General features: G+C 42.8%; 1 protein-coding gene across 3 annotated transcripts; it reads right to left on the bottom strand.

Annotated features, from left to right (window-relative positions):
* Positions 1–3360: 3360 nt before the first annotated feature.
* hsf1 (heat shock transcription factor 1) lies at positions 3361–11897 on the bottom strand. 3 transcript variants are annotated; one of them, XM_086279829.1, is made up of 15 exons: positions 11516–11897; positions 9387–9495; positions 8338–8474; positions 7935–8059; positions 7787–7862; positions 7557–7618; positions 7102–7174; positions 6806–6924; positions 6544–6725; positions 6315–6468; positions 5604–5675; positions 5018–5123; positions 4884–4937; positions 4733–4778; positions 3361–4647 (listed from the first exon to the last, which is right to left on the bottom strand). In XM_086279829.1, the coding sequence occupies exons 1-15, from the start codon at positions 11633–11635 to the stop codon at positions 4478–4480; spliced, it is 1605 nt and encodes a 534-aa protein (XP_086135955.1). In that variant the 5' UTR covers positions 11636–11897; the 3' UTR covers positions 3361–4477. The 3 variants fall into 3 exon arrangements, with proteins under 3 accessions (XP_086135955.1, XP_086135956.1, XP_086135957.1); XM_086279830.1 differs by having other exon boundaries at positions 6315–6465; XM_086279831.1 differs by lacking the exon at positions 5604–5675 and having other exon boundaries at positions 11516–11894.
* Between the last annotated feature and the right edge of the window lie 212 nt (positions 11898–12109).

Genomic DNA, 12109 nt, shown 5'->3' with positions numbered 1-12109 from the left:
ATCATGGAATATGCCAATATTTCCCGTCTTTATGGGCCCAGGTAAGGGTAGATGAATGGTACAGGATTTTAGACCCGTGAACAACACCACAACACCAGACGTTCTTCATCCCACTGTAACCATTTGCTTTACTCATCTTCCTGTTTAGGTTTGGAGGCAAAGTCACCCTCTACAATGTGGGCGATTGTAAATTCTCCTTAATTTTCTCTGCTCATTTTCTACATCCTGCTTCTATCATTTAAGAAACATTTCTAAATTGAGCCCTATGGTATCTCATTCTGAACTGGAGATTGTTATTCGTGCATTCATTTCATCGTAATTGGACTACTGTGATTCACTGTTTACATGTGTAAACAAAAACTCCCCGGAGCGTCTGCAGATTGTCCAAAATGCTGCAGCAAGGATTCTGACAAAAACATCTAAGTACTCTCATGTAACACCATTGCTTATACAGCTGAACTGGCTCCCCGCTGAATTCAGAGTCCATTTTAAGATACTGGTTCTGACATTTAAAGCTCTTCAAGGACAAGCACCAGCCGACATTATTGACCTTTTACAGCCCTATGTCCCTATAGTAGGTCCCTGAGGTCTTGTGATCAGGGCCTGCTTGTTATTCAGCATATAGAGTGGGGCAAAAAAGTATTTAGTCAGCCACCGATTGTGCAAGTTCCCCCACCTAAAATGATGACAGAGGTCAGTAATTTGCACCAGAGGTACACTTCAACTGTGAGAGACAGAATGTGAAAAAAAAAATCCATGAATCCACATGGTAGGATTTGTAAAGAATTTATTCGTAAATCAGGGTGGAAAATAAGTATTTGGTCAATAACAAAAATACAACTCAATACTTTGTAACATAAACTTTGTTGGCAATAACAGAGGTCAAACGTTTACTATAGGTCTTTACCAGGTTTGCACACACAGTAGCTGGTATTTTGGCCCATTCCTCCATGCAGATCTTCTTGAGAGCAGTGATGTTTTGGGGCTGTCGCCGAGCAACACAGACTTTCAACTCCCGCCACAGATTTTCTATGGGGTTGAGGTCTGGAGACTGGCTAGGCCACTCCAGGACTTTCAAATGCTTCTTACGGAGCCACTCCTTTGTTGCCCGGGCGGTGTGTTTTGGATCATTGTCATGTTGGAAGACCCAGCCTCGTTTCATCTTCAAAGTTCTCACTGATGGAAGGAGGTTTTGGCTCAAAATCTCACGATACATGGCCCCATTCATTCTGTCCTTAACACGGATCAGTCGTCCTGTCCCCTTGGCAGAAAAACAGCCCCATAGCATGATGTTTCCACCCCCATGCTTCACAGTAGGTATGGTGTTCTTGGGATGCAACTCAGTATTCTTCTTCCTCCAAACACGACGAGTTGAGTTTATACCAAAAAGTTCTACTTTGGTTTCATCTGACCACATGACATTCTCCCAATCCTCTGCTGTATCATCCATGTGCTCTCTGGCAAACTTCAGACGGGCCTGGACATGCACTGGCTTCAGCAGCGGAACACGTCTGGCACTGCGGGATTTGATTCCCTGCCGTTGTAGTGTGTTACTGATGGTGACCTTTGTTACTTTGGTCCCAGCTCTCTGCAGGTCATTCACCAGGTCCCCCCGTGTGGTTCTGGGATCTTTGCTCACCGTTCTCATGATCATTTTGACCCCACGGGATGAGATCTTGCGTGGAGCCCCAGATCGAGGGAGATTATCAGTGGTCTTGTATGTCTTCCATTTTCTGATGATTGCTCCCACAGTTGATTTTTTCACACCAAGCTGCTTGCCTATTGTAGATTCACTCTTCCCAGTCTGGTGCAGGTCTACAATACTTTTCCTGGTGTCCTTCGAAAGCTCTTTGGTCTTGGCCATGGCGGAGTTTGGAGTCTGACTGTTTGAGGCTGTGGACAGGTGTCTTTGATACAGATGATGAGTTCAAACAGGTGCCATTCATACAGGTAACGAGTGGGGGACAGAAAAGCTTCTTACAGAAGACGTTACAGGTCTGTGAGAGCCAGAGATTTTCCTTGTTTGAGGTGACCAAATACTTATTTTCCACCCTAATTTACGAATAAATTCTTTACAAATCCTACCATGTGGATTCATGGATTTTTTTTTCACATTCTGTCTCTCACAGTTGAAGTGTACCTCTGTTAACTTTTGACTGTTTTTGTTTTATACCTTGTGAAGCACTTTGTGATCTTTTATCTAGAAACATGCTATATAAATAAAATTTTACATACTTACTTACATAATTGATTCAACCTGAGTACATTTATTAGAATTGTTTTTATTAGAATTTAGACTGAAATTATGTTTGCATTTCCATCTAACTAATATGATTTTATTGTATTATTATAGCACAAGGTTCAGTTAGCGTTGCAGAACTTCTTTTTTACTTTTACTTGAGTAAAGACATTGAATCACTTCTTTAACTTTTACCAGAATATTATTTTTAAACCATGTCTGCACTTATTTCAGTTGCTCCAGGGGTCTTAACAGCGGATTATCTGCCTCCATGTCCTCCTATCCCAGCATTCTCCTCTGTCACAACAGTCCTCCCTCTCTACATCCATGAACCTCCTCTGAGGTCTTTCTATTCTCCTTGTGCCTAGCAGCTCCATCTTCATCCTCCTTTGTCCAGTGTATCCATTCTTCCTCCTCTGCACGTGCCCAATCTTACCTCACCTCTCTGTATCCAAACTGCTCAAAGTGGGCATCCTACACATTACCATCATATGTCTAACTACATTCTCCTCTAACACCACCTTTTAGATTGCAGTCTCTGCATACAATACAGTCCATCTGTGAGTACCTTCCTCCCTCTTGATGAAGTAAATGTTCACCAAATTTATTTACATCATTTTCTCACAGTGCTGCTGTGTATGTCAAAGAATGTGCAAATGTGAAAGACAAAAGCTATGCTTTAAACTGGATCTGGACTGATACATTTAAGCTTCCTGTTCCACAGCCAGATATAGCAAACATGGAAATCAAATTAATTTTGACTGACTGAAAAGATATTTCTTGTGTGTTCTATTCTAGTAGCTGCAGGGGGTAAAAGGTCTGAGCTAACTTTACAGCTGAGCTTCACTGACTGTTGTTAGAAAAGTAGCGCTTACTATAAAACATGGTTTCCTAACAGATAATCTATCAGGCTGAAAACATGCTGGAAATAAACATAGTTGATGTTAAACTGAAACTCTGAACTTTACCTGCTCCTGCCCAGGTGATCTGTTCAGCATCAGTTAACGTGGTGATTTAGCTTACTCACACATTCATTTCACTTTGTAGAGACAACGCAGTATTACCAACCTTATGACATCCTCACAGTTTGATTTAAATCAACCAGTCATTCATTCACATGCTGCTGTTTAAAAACATTTTATTGAATCAAAATTTTACACTCAGAATACATCAACATTTCATCTGCCCTTTGACCCCGTCTTTGTCCTCTCTACACGTGGAGCGCCATCATGTTAGCCTGGAGGACTCGGGTGGATTTACCACTTGCCTTAAATATAATTGTACTATATTAACAGATGTGTTAATACTGAAGGGAGCTTTCTGTTTGTTCAGCTCTGACCATGTGACCAATAAAATATCCTCAGGACTTCAGGTGTTTCTTAGCCATCAAAGAGACGACTGGTTCAGGTGAGCCACAGGTGACTTAGCATACAGAAAAGCTGCTCAGTAAGAATGACGACATCACAGATGAGCCCTGTATCACAGCACTGAGCCTGAGATGTGGTTAAGATCTCGGCCTTTGTTTAAACTTTAACCAAGTGAAGCTGTGAGGAATGTTAACCCTGTGTCTGATGACATAACAACGTGCAACCCCGACAAATTCAAACAAAGTTTCCTTAAACTGGCCTTGCAAACACAAACACAATTGGCAGCACGGACCATCATTTGGTTACCTTCAGAGTTCCATCCATGAAGCTTCTGCAGACAAGAATCTCAAATCTGATCCAAAGCATCTCTAATATACAAGTCAAAAAAGGCGCTCATACCATCTCAGACATGTCTCTGCATTATTTCTGAAACATGGGGACACAGCAGTGAGCAGTGATGTGAACTCACGTTTCGGGAACTAACTGAATATAATAGTAATATAAACTGATGGAAACAAACTAATGAGAAATAACACTGATCCACATGGCTCTTTCATATGGGTGGGCAGTCAGTCAGGTCGCACAGCACTTGTTGATAAAACTCCAAAAATATTCTGATTCTTTTCAATCTATTTTACACAAGAAAATAAAGACGACCATAAAATCTGACTTCAACATGCATTCAACAGCAACAAAGGCTTCCATTTAAGCTTCAACAAAGAAGAAAAGAACAAGAGTAGAAGAAGAAGACAGATTAATATCAATAACATCTGTGTAATAAAAACACAACCTTTGACCTATCGACTGTTCTCATCTATTGCTGCAACTGAGTCAGTGCTCAGGTGTCACATTGCTATGGTTACTCGAGAGGTCAGAGGTTGGAGTCCAGATTGCCATGGTTCAACAAGGTGATGCCTGGGTCCTCGGTGTGGGGGTCAGAGCTGAGAAATGGCTCAGTTTCCAACTCCAGCAGCGCTGGCAGGTCAGCCCCGCTGTCAGATTCAGACGTTTGGACAGGTGTATACTGAACCAGCTGCTTTCCTGCACCAATCAGAGAGCAGCACAGTGTCATGACATGACAACAGACAGGTGGATGGAGCAGCAACTTACTGAAGGCATGACTCACCCGTTCCGCTTTCTTCACTTCCCTTAGGAGCTTCATCAGACAGCAGCTAGTGGGAAACGGTAACATCAGTGAGACAGGTCTGACATCATCGGCAACAGTACGCTCTTATTTTTGAAACAGCAGACCAAAGAATGTGAAATTTGCAACTCACGTTGTCCAAACTGTCGAGGTCAAAGTCTGCAGGCGAGCCAGATGAACTGAAAAACTAAGCACCCACACACACAGTTAGTGACACACAAACACAAGTGATAATAATGTGAGGTGGTAACAAGAAGTCAGACTAACCTCAATAAATGGAACTGTATCCAAGGAGAACGTCTGTGTGTTGAGTATGTTCTGCAGGTTCTCTAAGCCGCTGTCGATAGTATCCACATGATCCAAAAGCTCAGACCTGAGGCACACAGGTGAGACAGGTCTGATGTTAGGTCACATGTCTGCCGTTATTCTACATTTTCCTTTATGTCTGCAGAGATCCAAATAAATACATGATCTGCATCTCAACTGTTCCATACAGGTGAGCTCAGTTTGAACCTGCCAGTTCTCTGCTGTTAATAATCTTATGCAAAGGCTCCACCCCTCACTGTGGCCACACACAGTATTTCCTGTAGTCAGAACATGCCTGAAACATTTCCTGCTGTGAGCCACCTAAGAAACCTTTTTTGACCTGTTGACCGGATTGCTTACTTCTGCACTTAATATTGACCAAATATAATCAATTAACTATCTCATGACCTCTGACATCTGATCAGCTAAAGAAGCTGATCTGGACCTCACACATTTGACAAGAAGAAAATGCAGAATGTCACCAGAAGACTTCAAAACTTTACAAATATTTACAAATCAATAATTGTTTGTAGAGTTAGTGATTCACTTGTCAGGTTGTGCTGAGAGGAACCGCCAAACATCAGGTGGGAGTCCACCTGCAGAGGGAATGGGGCGTGGTCTGAAGGAAGCACAGGGGTTTTAATGACACACTTGTCCTGCAACAGGACCATCACCTTAAATGTAAGACAAACTGAAACCACACCATGATTAGTTAAGAGGCTTTCAGATAAGGCAGCGCTGCACTTGCTATTCAAGTGAGCTGAATAGGAGGAGGTTCCTAAACTTGTAGCACAAACTTCAGACTGAGGTCTAACTCGCACACTCCTGACACAAGCTTGCAATCTGCATTCAGCAGAACACTTTCAGTATCCTGTCTGAAAGACACTTTTCAGAAAGACACTCAGAATGTCAAGGTGACGGATGCAGGGGGTGGGGCAGCTGTTCAGGGAAGCTGCAGGTGTTTGTTGGGGCAGTTTCTGGAGAGATGCTGGGGAAGCTGTCAGTAAAGGGTGACGCCTTCCCCAGCGTAAGGGTGGACTGAGGACAGTTTAATAGACAGTCTACTGAGACGGTTTGTTGGGCAGCTCTTTGCAACCTCGAACACAGTTTCAGCTTTAGTCAGAGCAGGGCCACTGTTGGGGAAATACTTGGGCTAACTCTTGGTAAACACTCATAGTTGTTCATTGCAGGTGGTACTAACTCTATTAGAAGTCTCTATGAATGTTTCACAACTGCATACTGGTGTAGTCACACTTACCTGTCAATACAGGCGATGGCTTGACATTTCTTCTGAGGTGCTGTTGTGCTGGGGGCTGTGTTTGCTGTGGTAACAGAGGTGAGTGATTGGGTGGATGAGGCAGAAGACAGGGGGCCAGTGGAGACGGGGCTCATCACCACAATGGGACTGGCTGCTGAGAGAAAGATTTTTATTTACCAGAAATGCTCTGAACAGGAATCAAACTGCTAACCACAAACTTAATGTCTACCAGTGGGAGCACTGCTCGTGGAGGTGACTGGGGTGGGTGGCTCATTCTCCTCTAGGATGGAGTTAATGAAGGTGGTGGGGGAGAAGGGCGTGTCCACTGGTGCAGCCACTTCCTCCAGAACAGGACACACCTCCACCTCTGGACTGGACGGCTCCTCTTTGATATCGACTGATTGGCTCTCTCTGCAAGGAGGTTATGCACTCTGACTTCTGAAGGATCAATCACTTACTGACTAAGCAGGACTAATCTGATCAGTACTCACCCTTGGTCCGTCCAATCACTAGCCAATTCATCTGAACCAGATGTGGCCATGTCTGTGATGTCAGAAATGATGGGTCCTGAAGTCACAGAGGTGTCAGCTGAGAAGAGATTGGCTGCAGCCTGAAATGAAAAACACAAAAGCACAAGTGACCAAGTGAGGACAAAGATCTGCACAGGTAGATATGAAGAGTCTAGTTTTCAAAGCTAAAGCTAGACAATCAGCTAATGTCACTCTGAAAGATAATCACCGCTGACTGTGCAGCTCTGAGTGAAAGATGTAAATCAGAGACAAGTTACCTGCTCCAATGAGAAGGGACGGCTATATTTGGGCATTGAGTGGGTGTTGCCAGAGTCGTTGAGCATCAGAGGACTGCAGAGAGAGTTAAAATGAATAAACGAAAATGCAAAACATGTAGCAGCTTAGGCTGCTGCCCCTGCGACCCGGCCTCGGATAAAGCGGATGAAGATGGATGGATGGCAAAACATGTACAGACGAAACTGAATTTAAGGTCAGGTATGAGAGGGAAATGGAACTGGTACTTCAAAATAAAAGCAAAAGTCAGAAATTTGGGCAGTTGGATCCTCATTTTATCACCTGGGAACATTTTCTTGAAAATGTTCTTAGCAGAGAAAATTTCACAGCATCCAATCTGCACTTTGAAATTATCTAGTGTCTAAGTCACAATTGTAACATTTTGTGGTGTACAGTGTAGCATTTGTTGTAGTATCTATGGTATCAAAAAAACACTTGCATCTTCCTCTTGACTCCTAGCAGTCTGTTGGACTGAATGAGAGACACCAGGAACTGTATGAGCTGGAGAGAGAGAAAGACAGGCAGAGAGTTCATTAATGTTAAGATAATGTCTGACAACTATGTGGCATCACTCTCCCCTGAGGTTTTCATATTTTTAGAGGGATCACATCAGGTGTATTCTTACAGAGTTCTGCTAATTGGAAAGGTGTGGACAGTGAGAACAGGTACCTTGTTGACAACTTTCTGCTGCTGAGTGTGTTTCTGTCTCAGACTGGCCACCTCTCTCCACAGAGCCTCGTTCTCACTGAAATACAAAATCAGCCTTTAGTCAACACTGCCGAGTGGTTTCTAGCCCCGATTCTGGTTTGGTACTTACTGTTTCATTGTGACGATCCTGGAGTCGATGGTTTCTTGTTTTCCCTTCATCAACTGGACATCGTTCAGGATCTTATTCACTTCCTCTGCTGAGATTTTCGCATCATCCTGACGCACTGATGACACCTGTTCCAATCACAGCATACCGTTACCAAGGAGATGGACAGGACAGGTCAGATTGGGTTCTGAGTTCGTAGTACCACATGCACAGCGATAGATTAAAGGCCACTCTGACCCCACATTAAGGGGGCTATACAAAGTATTTATGATTGATTAGCTGTATCCTGTGATGTCACACAGCACTCTGAATCATCACCTTTCAGAGGAAGTCCAGCAGAGTCTGCCTTTAGTCTATCACCTGTCTGCATTTTTAGGTATTCTCTGGTGTGTGAGGCACTACATACGTTGGTGACTTTGCGTTTGATGTTCTCCAGCAGATGTTCTTGTCCTCTGATGAAGAATGGGTGCTGAAACTCTGTGTCATCTCTCTCTGGTTTCACCAGACCACCCTGCTCAATGTGCACCACCTTACGGAAACCATCTGAGAGAAGTACCATTACACCATCAATAAAGGATGTGGACACCATCAATACAATGCTACACTTGCTAATATCACAGCTGCTCTTTCTGGCTCTTCCATAGTCCAGATGCCTTTGCATGCACAGTGCTAGAGGTGGAGCATGCACAGGTGGGCCTGTCCTTTTCTTCTATCCTACTTTTTATAAAGATGGTTCTGCTGAGTGTTGAGAAAAGTTCAGCTTTTCAGCATACCAGTCAACTAGCACTTCTTCAGTGACATGGAGAAAAAGAAGTTGCTCATGCACAAAGATCATCATGATGAACGATCAGTTGATATACACAAACCGGTACCTCCAGCGCACAGACCAGTACCGGTCTGTGAGTCGTTTGGTACCGGACCACGAGAGTTGAGGCTCAGGTGTGAAATTTGTGGTTTTTATCCGTTTTTATCGTTAACTCTGTTTCCCTGGGTCTTTTCCCATGTGTTATGAATAAATGTTCTTTTTTGGGGGGTACCGATACTCGTTTTATTTGTTGTATTTATCCACAACACCTTTAAAACCAGTCCGTGAAAATATTGTCGGACATAAACTAGTCTGTGGCGCAACAAAGGTTGGGGAGCACTGGCTTAGCTCATTAACTGCTATCTTCTCATTAACTGCTATGTTAACTGCAGGCTACCTTGCCTTGTGATGACTGGTTGTTGCTGCTATGATAATTACAGCAGCAAAGAAAACCCGCTAAACACCAGACATTTCACTCATATCTCAATGTTTCTTCACAAAGCACACCTGATTGGGTGAATCTTCTTTCCCAAAAAATAAACCAATGAAAAAAAACAAAAAAAACAACCAGTGGTGATAGCCCCACCTCTGAACAAGCTACCATTCAGAGGTGGGGCTAACACACTGATGATTCCTTGCTGGTTACTCACACATGTTGAGTTGGCGGATAAAAGAGGCCATGTTGTTGTGCTTGAAGAACTTTGGGAGAACTTCTTTGGAAAACCGCCCCTGGTCGAACACATGGAAACTGGTACCACTCTTATACAACAGGAGAAAAAGAAAAAGAATCTGTATTATTGTGGTGGCTGTGATTCAGGATGCAAAGCAGGTCATCTGTTAATCAGAAGGTTAGTGGTTTAATTCCTCTCTGCTCCATTCCTTGGGCCACAAACTGAACCCTGAGGTCCGGGTGCTCTTCGATGCGTTCATTAGTGTGTGACTGTTCGACAGAAAGCGCGCAGGTTGAAAAAAGTGTCGCATGAATGTGTGTAAATGAGACATGGTGTATAAAGCACTTTGAGTACTTGAGTATTAAGGAATGTATAAGAACCACTCCATTTACCTTATAATCAACCGATAAAAACAGAGACTATATACACTCTTACGCTCTCAGGAATCTCCAGGAATAGATCTGAAAGTCAGAGCACACTGCTAACACTTTAATCTCAGCTGTCTGCTCTCCTGCAGACTGTGTCTGACCAGCTCACAGTTTATTGATTATTTCAACATTTTGGTTTTTTTGCACATCAGGCACTGATGAATAGATTACTGATTGGAACTCTTATTTAAACAGAACACACACACACTGCAGATGAAAGTGAACTCTTTATTTGGATCATCTATCCATGGAAGAAAAACAACGATATAAAGAGAACCCATTAATTTTGGGGACTTGTGATCCATATCCTGCCGCGGAAGCTTTATGTAAAGGAGGTGAAGAACAAGAAAATGTTTGTTGTTAAAGCAAAAGTAAGCGCTACATAGCTAGCTTAATTATGACAACCTCAATCAGGATTTTTTTTTCTTAAGTATTTTTAATGATCTTTAGGCATGAAAAAAATATCTTGCAACTTCATTTCTTAAACATGTATTTTTCAAATAGTTTTTTACATGTCCACTTAGGTGGACATTTGGAATGGGTGGCAGGGTATGGGGTGACACATCAGTGTCCAGTGTAGTGGTTTATGTGCAAGTATACCATCAACTCTGACACAAATACAAGAAAACAGCCTTTGAATAGGTGTCCACTGTAGTGAGCACTGTGCGTGAAAGGGTTAAACACAAACTACCAAATGTAAATCGTACATTTTGTTGACTTGGATATTTACAGTGTAGTTCCAGAAAAGTTCAGGTAGTATTAACTTGTCACAATAATATCATGTCATGTCATAACAGTAAAGTTGACCGAGTATTTTTCTAATGCCAGTTAAATCATTCCTGCACTGCACAGCCAGGGTTGTTGTGAAAAGCAGATGTAGCCAGTAAGAGTTAGGAGGTGTGCTTACATGTTGGTGCCATAATCAAAACTCCTCTCTGGCAGTTGTAAATAAATGTTGATTACTGCATCTGATAGCCCAGCAACTATCTGGCACTTTGGTTTCTAGTTAAACTAGGAGACGTTCACAGGGAGGCTGGAGAGCAAAGGACCGCAGTATTGTTTTTGCCATCTAGGTGGGGGTGTGGCAGTAATGAAAACCATGGATTAAAGGTTCATTTTCCTTTTTAAACTACACTAGGAAATTACACTTGAGAATCTTTAATCTGGTGTTACATGACCTTCAGCTGTGGGCGGAGCCTAATAGTTATGCAATTAAAAAAACAAATAAACAAAAAAAAACAAACACCTAAAAATCAGGAAAATAAAGATGGAGACCTCTTGGTGATAAGTGACTGATTTCAGTGCAACTGGTAGTTAACACCTGCAGCTGTATATTGTGTGGGCTATGACACTACAGTGACATCAGCTTATTTGAATTCAGGCTTTATGCCAATCACCAAAACAGCTGCTGGGATCTGTTTGTCAGAGAAACAACCGTCAACTGATCATTTACTGACTAGCTGATGATGTCTGAAATCATTTGACCTCTGACGTGAGATCTGTTAGCCTTAATAGCTCACTGAAGCCAAGCTAACTGAGCTGACCTCTTTTCCTTAGTCAGTAAATAAAGTTTGTCAACAAACCTGTCTGCATTCCAGTTTAAATAAAGTTGTGTCTGTTTCTGCAGTGTAATTAAAGTTAAACTTGTCTGCGTTAGCTGTTAGCTATTAACGTGCGTACCGGACTCCAACAGATGAGCGGGTCGGTGTCCGGGTCCTCCACCAGGGTCCACAATTTGGTCAGGAAGGCCGGGACGTTCCCGCTGCTCAGCACCGCCCCCCCTCCTCCGGGATATTCCATCTGAGAGACGAAAATCGAGCACACACCTGAGCTAACGACGCTAACTGCTAGCTGCGTCAGAAAGAAAACAACGAACTACGACTCGGGTCCTTGATCTGACTCGGACCGTGCCTGTTTGGTCCCGCTGCTGAATTCAGAGTTCCCCGCGGGGCTGCAAACAGACGTCCTGAACTTTATTTCACTTAGAGCAGTGACAACTCCGCAAATCCGATAAAACACAACTGCGCAGATAGCTGCCCAGCGCGGTCTGATGGCGTCAGCACAATACGTAACCCTAAAGTTCTGTCGCGCTGTGATGTGATGTGCAGTAATGCGGATTATTATTATTATTATTATTTTAACTTCATTAGCAATTCAAACATTACAGATATAAATGAGCAAAAGACAATGTCAGGGGGTTTCGTGTAATAACAATTAGACACAGGCTAATCACAAGATACCAAACAAGGAGCATAAATTTATAGTTTTATTGCT

The sequence above is a fragment of the Aulonocara sp. 'chitande type north' Nkhata Bay genome, linkage group LG22 (assembly GCF_057382095.1).
Source record: "Aulonocara sp. 'chitande type north' Nkhata Bay isolate Kocher_YH1m ecotype deep benthic linkage group LG22, A_spYH_male_GT1.1, whole genome shotgun sequence".
Classification (NCBI taxonomy): Eukaryota; Metazoa; Chordata; class Actinopteri; order Cichliformes; family Cichlidae; genus Aulonocara; species Aulonocara sp. 'chitande type north' Nkhata Bay.
The sequence above is the reverse complement of the archived record's forward strand: the minus strand, read 5'-3'. Positions and strand labels throughout refer to the sequence as shown.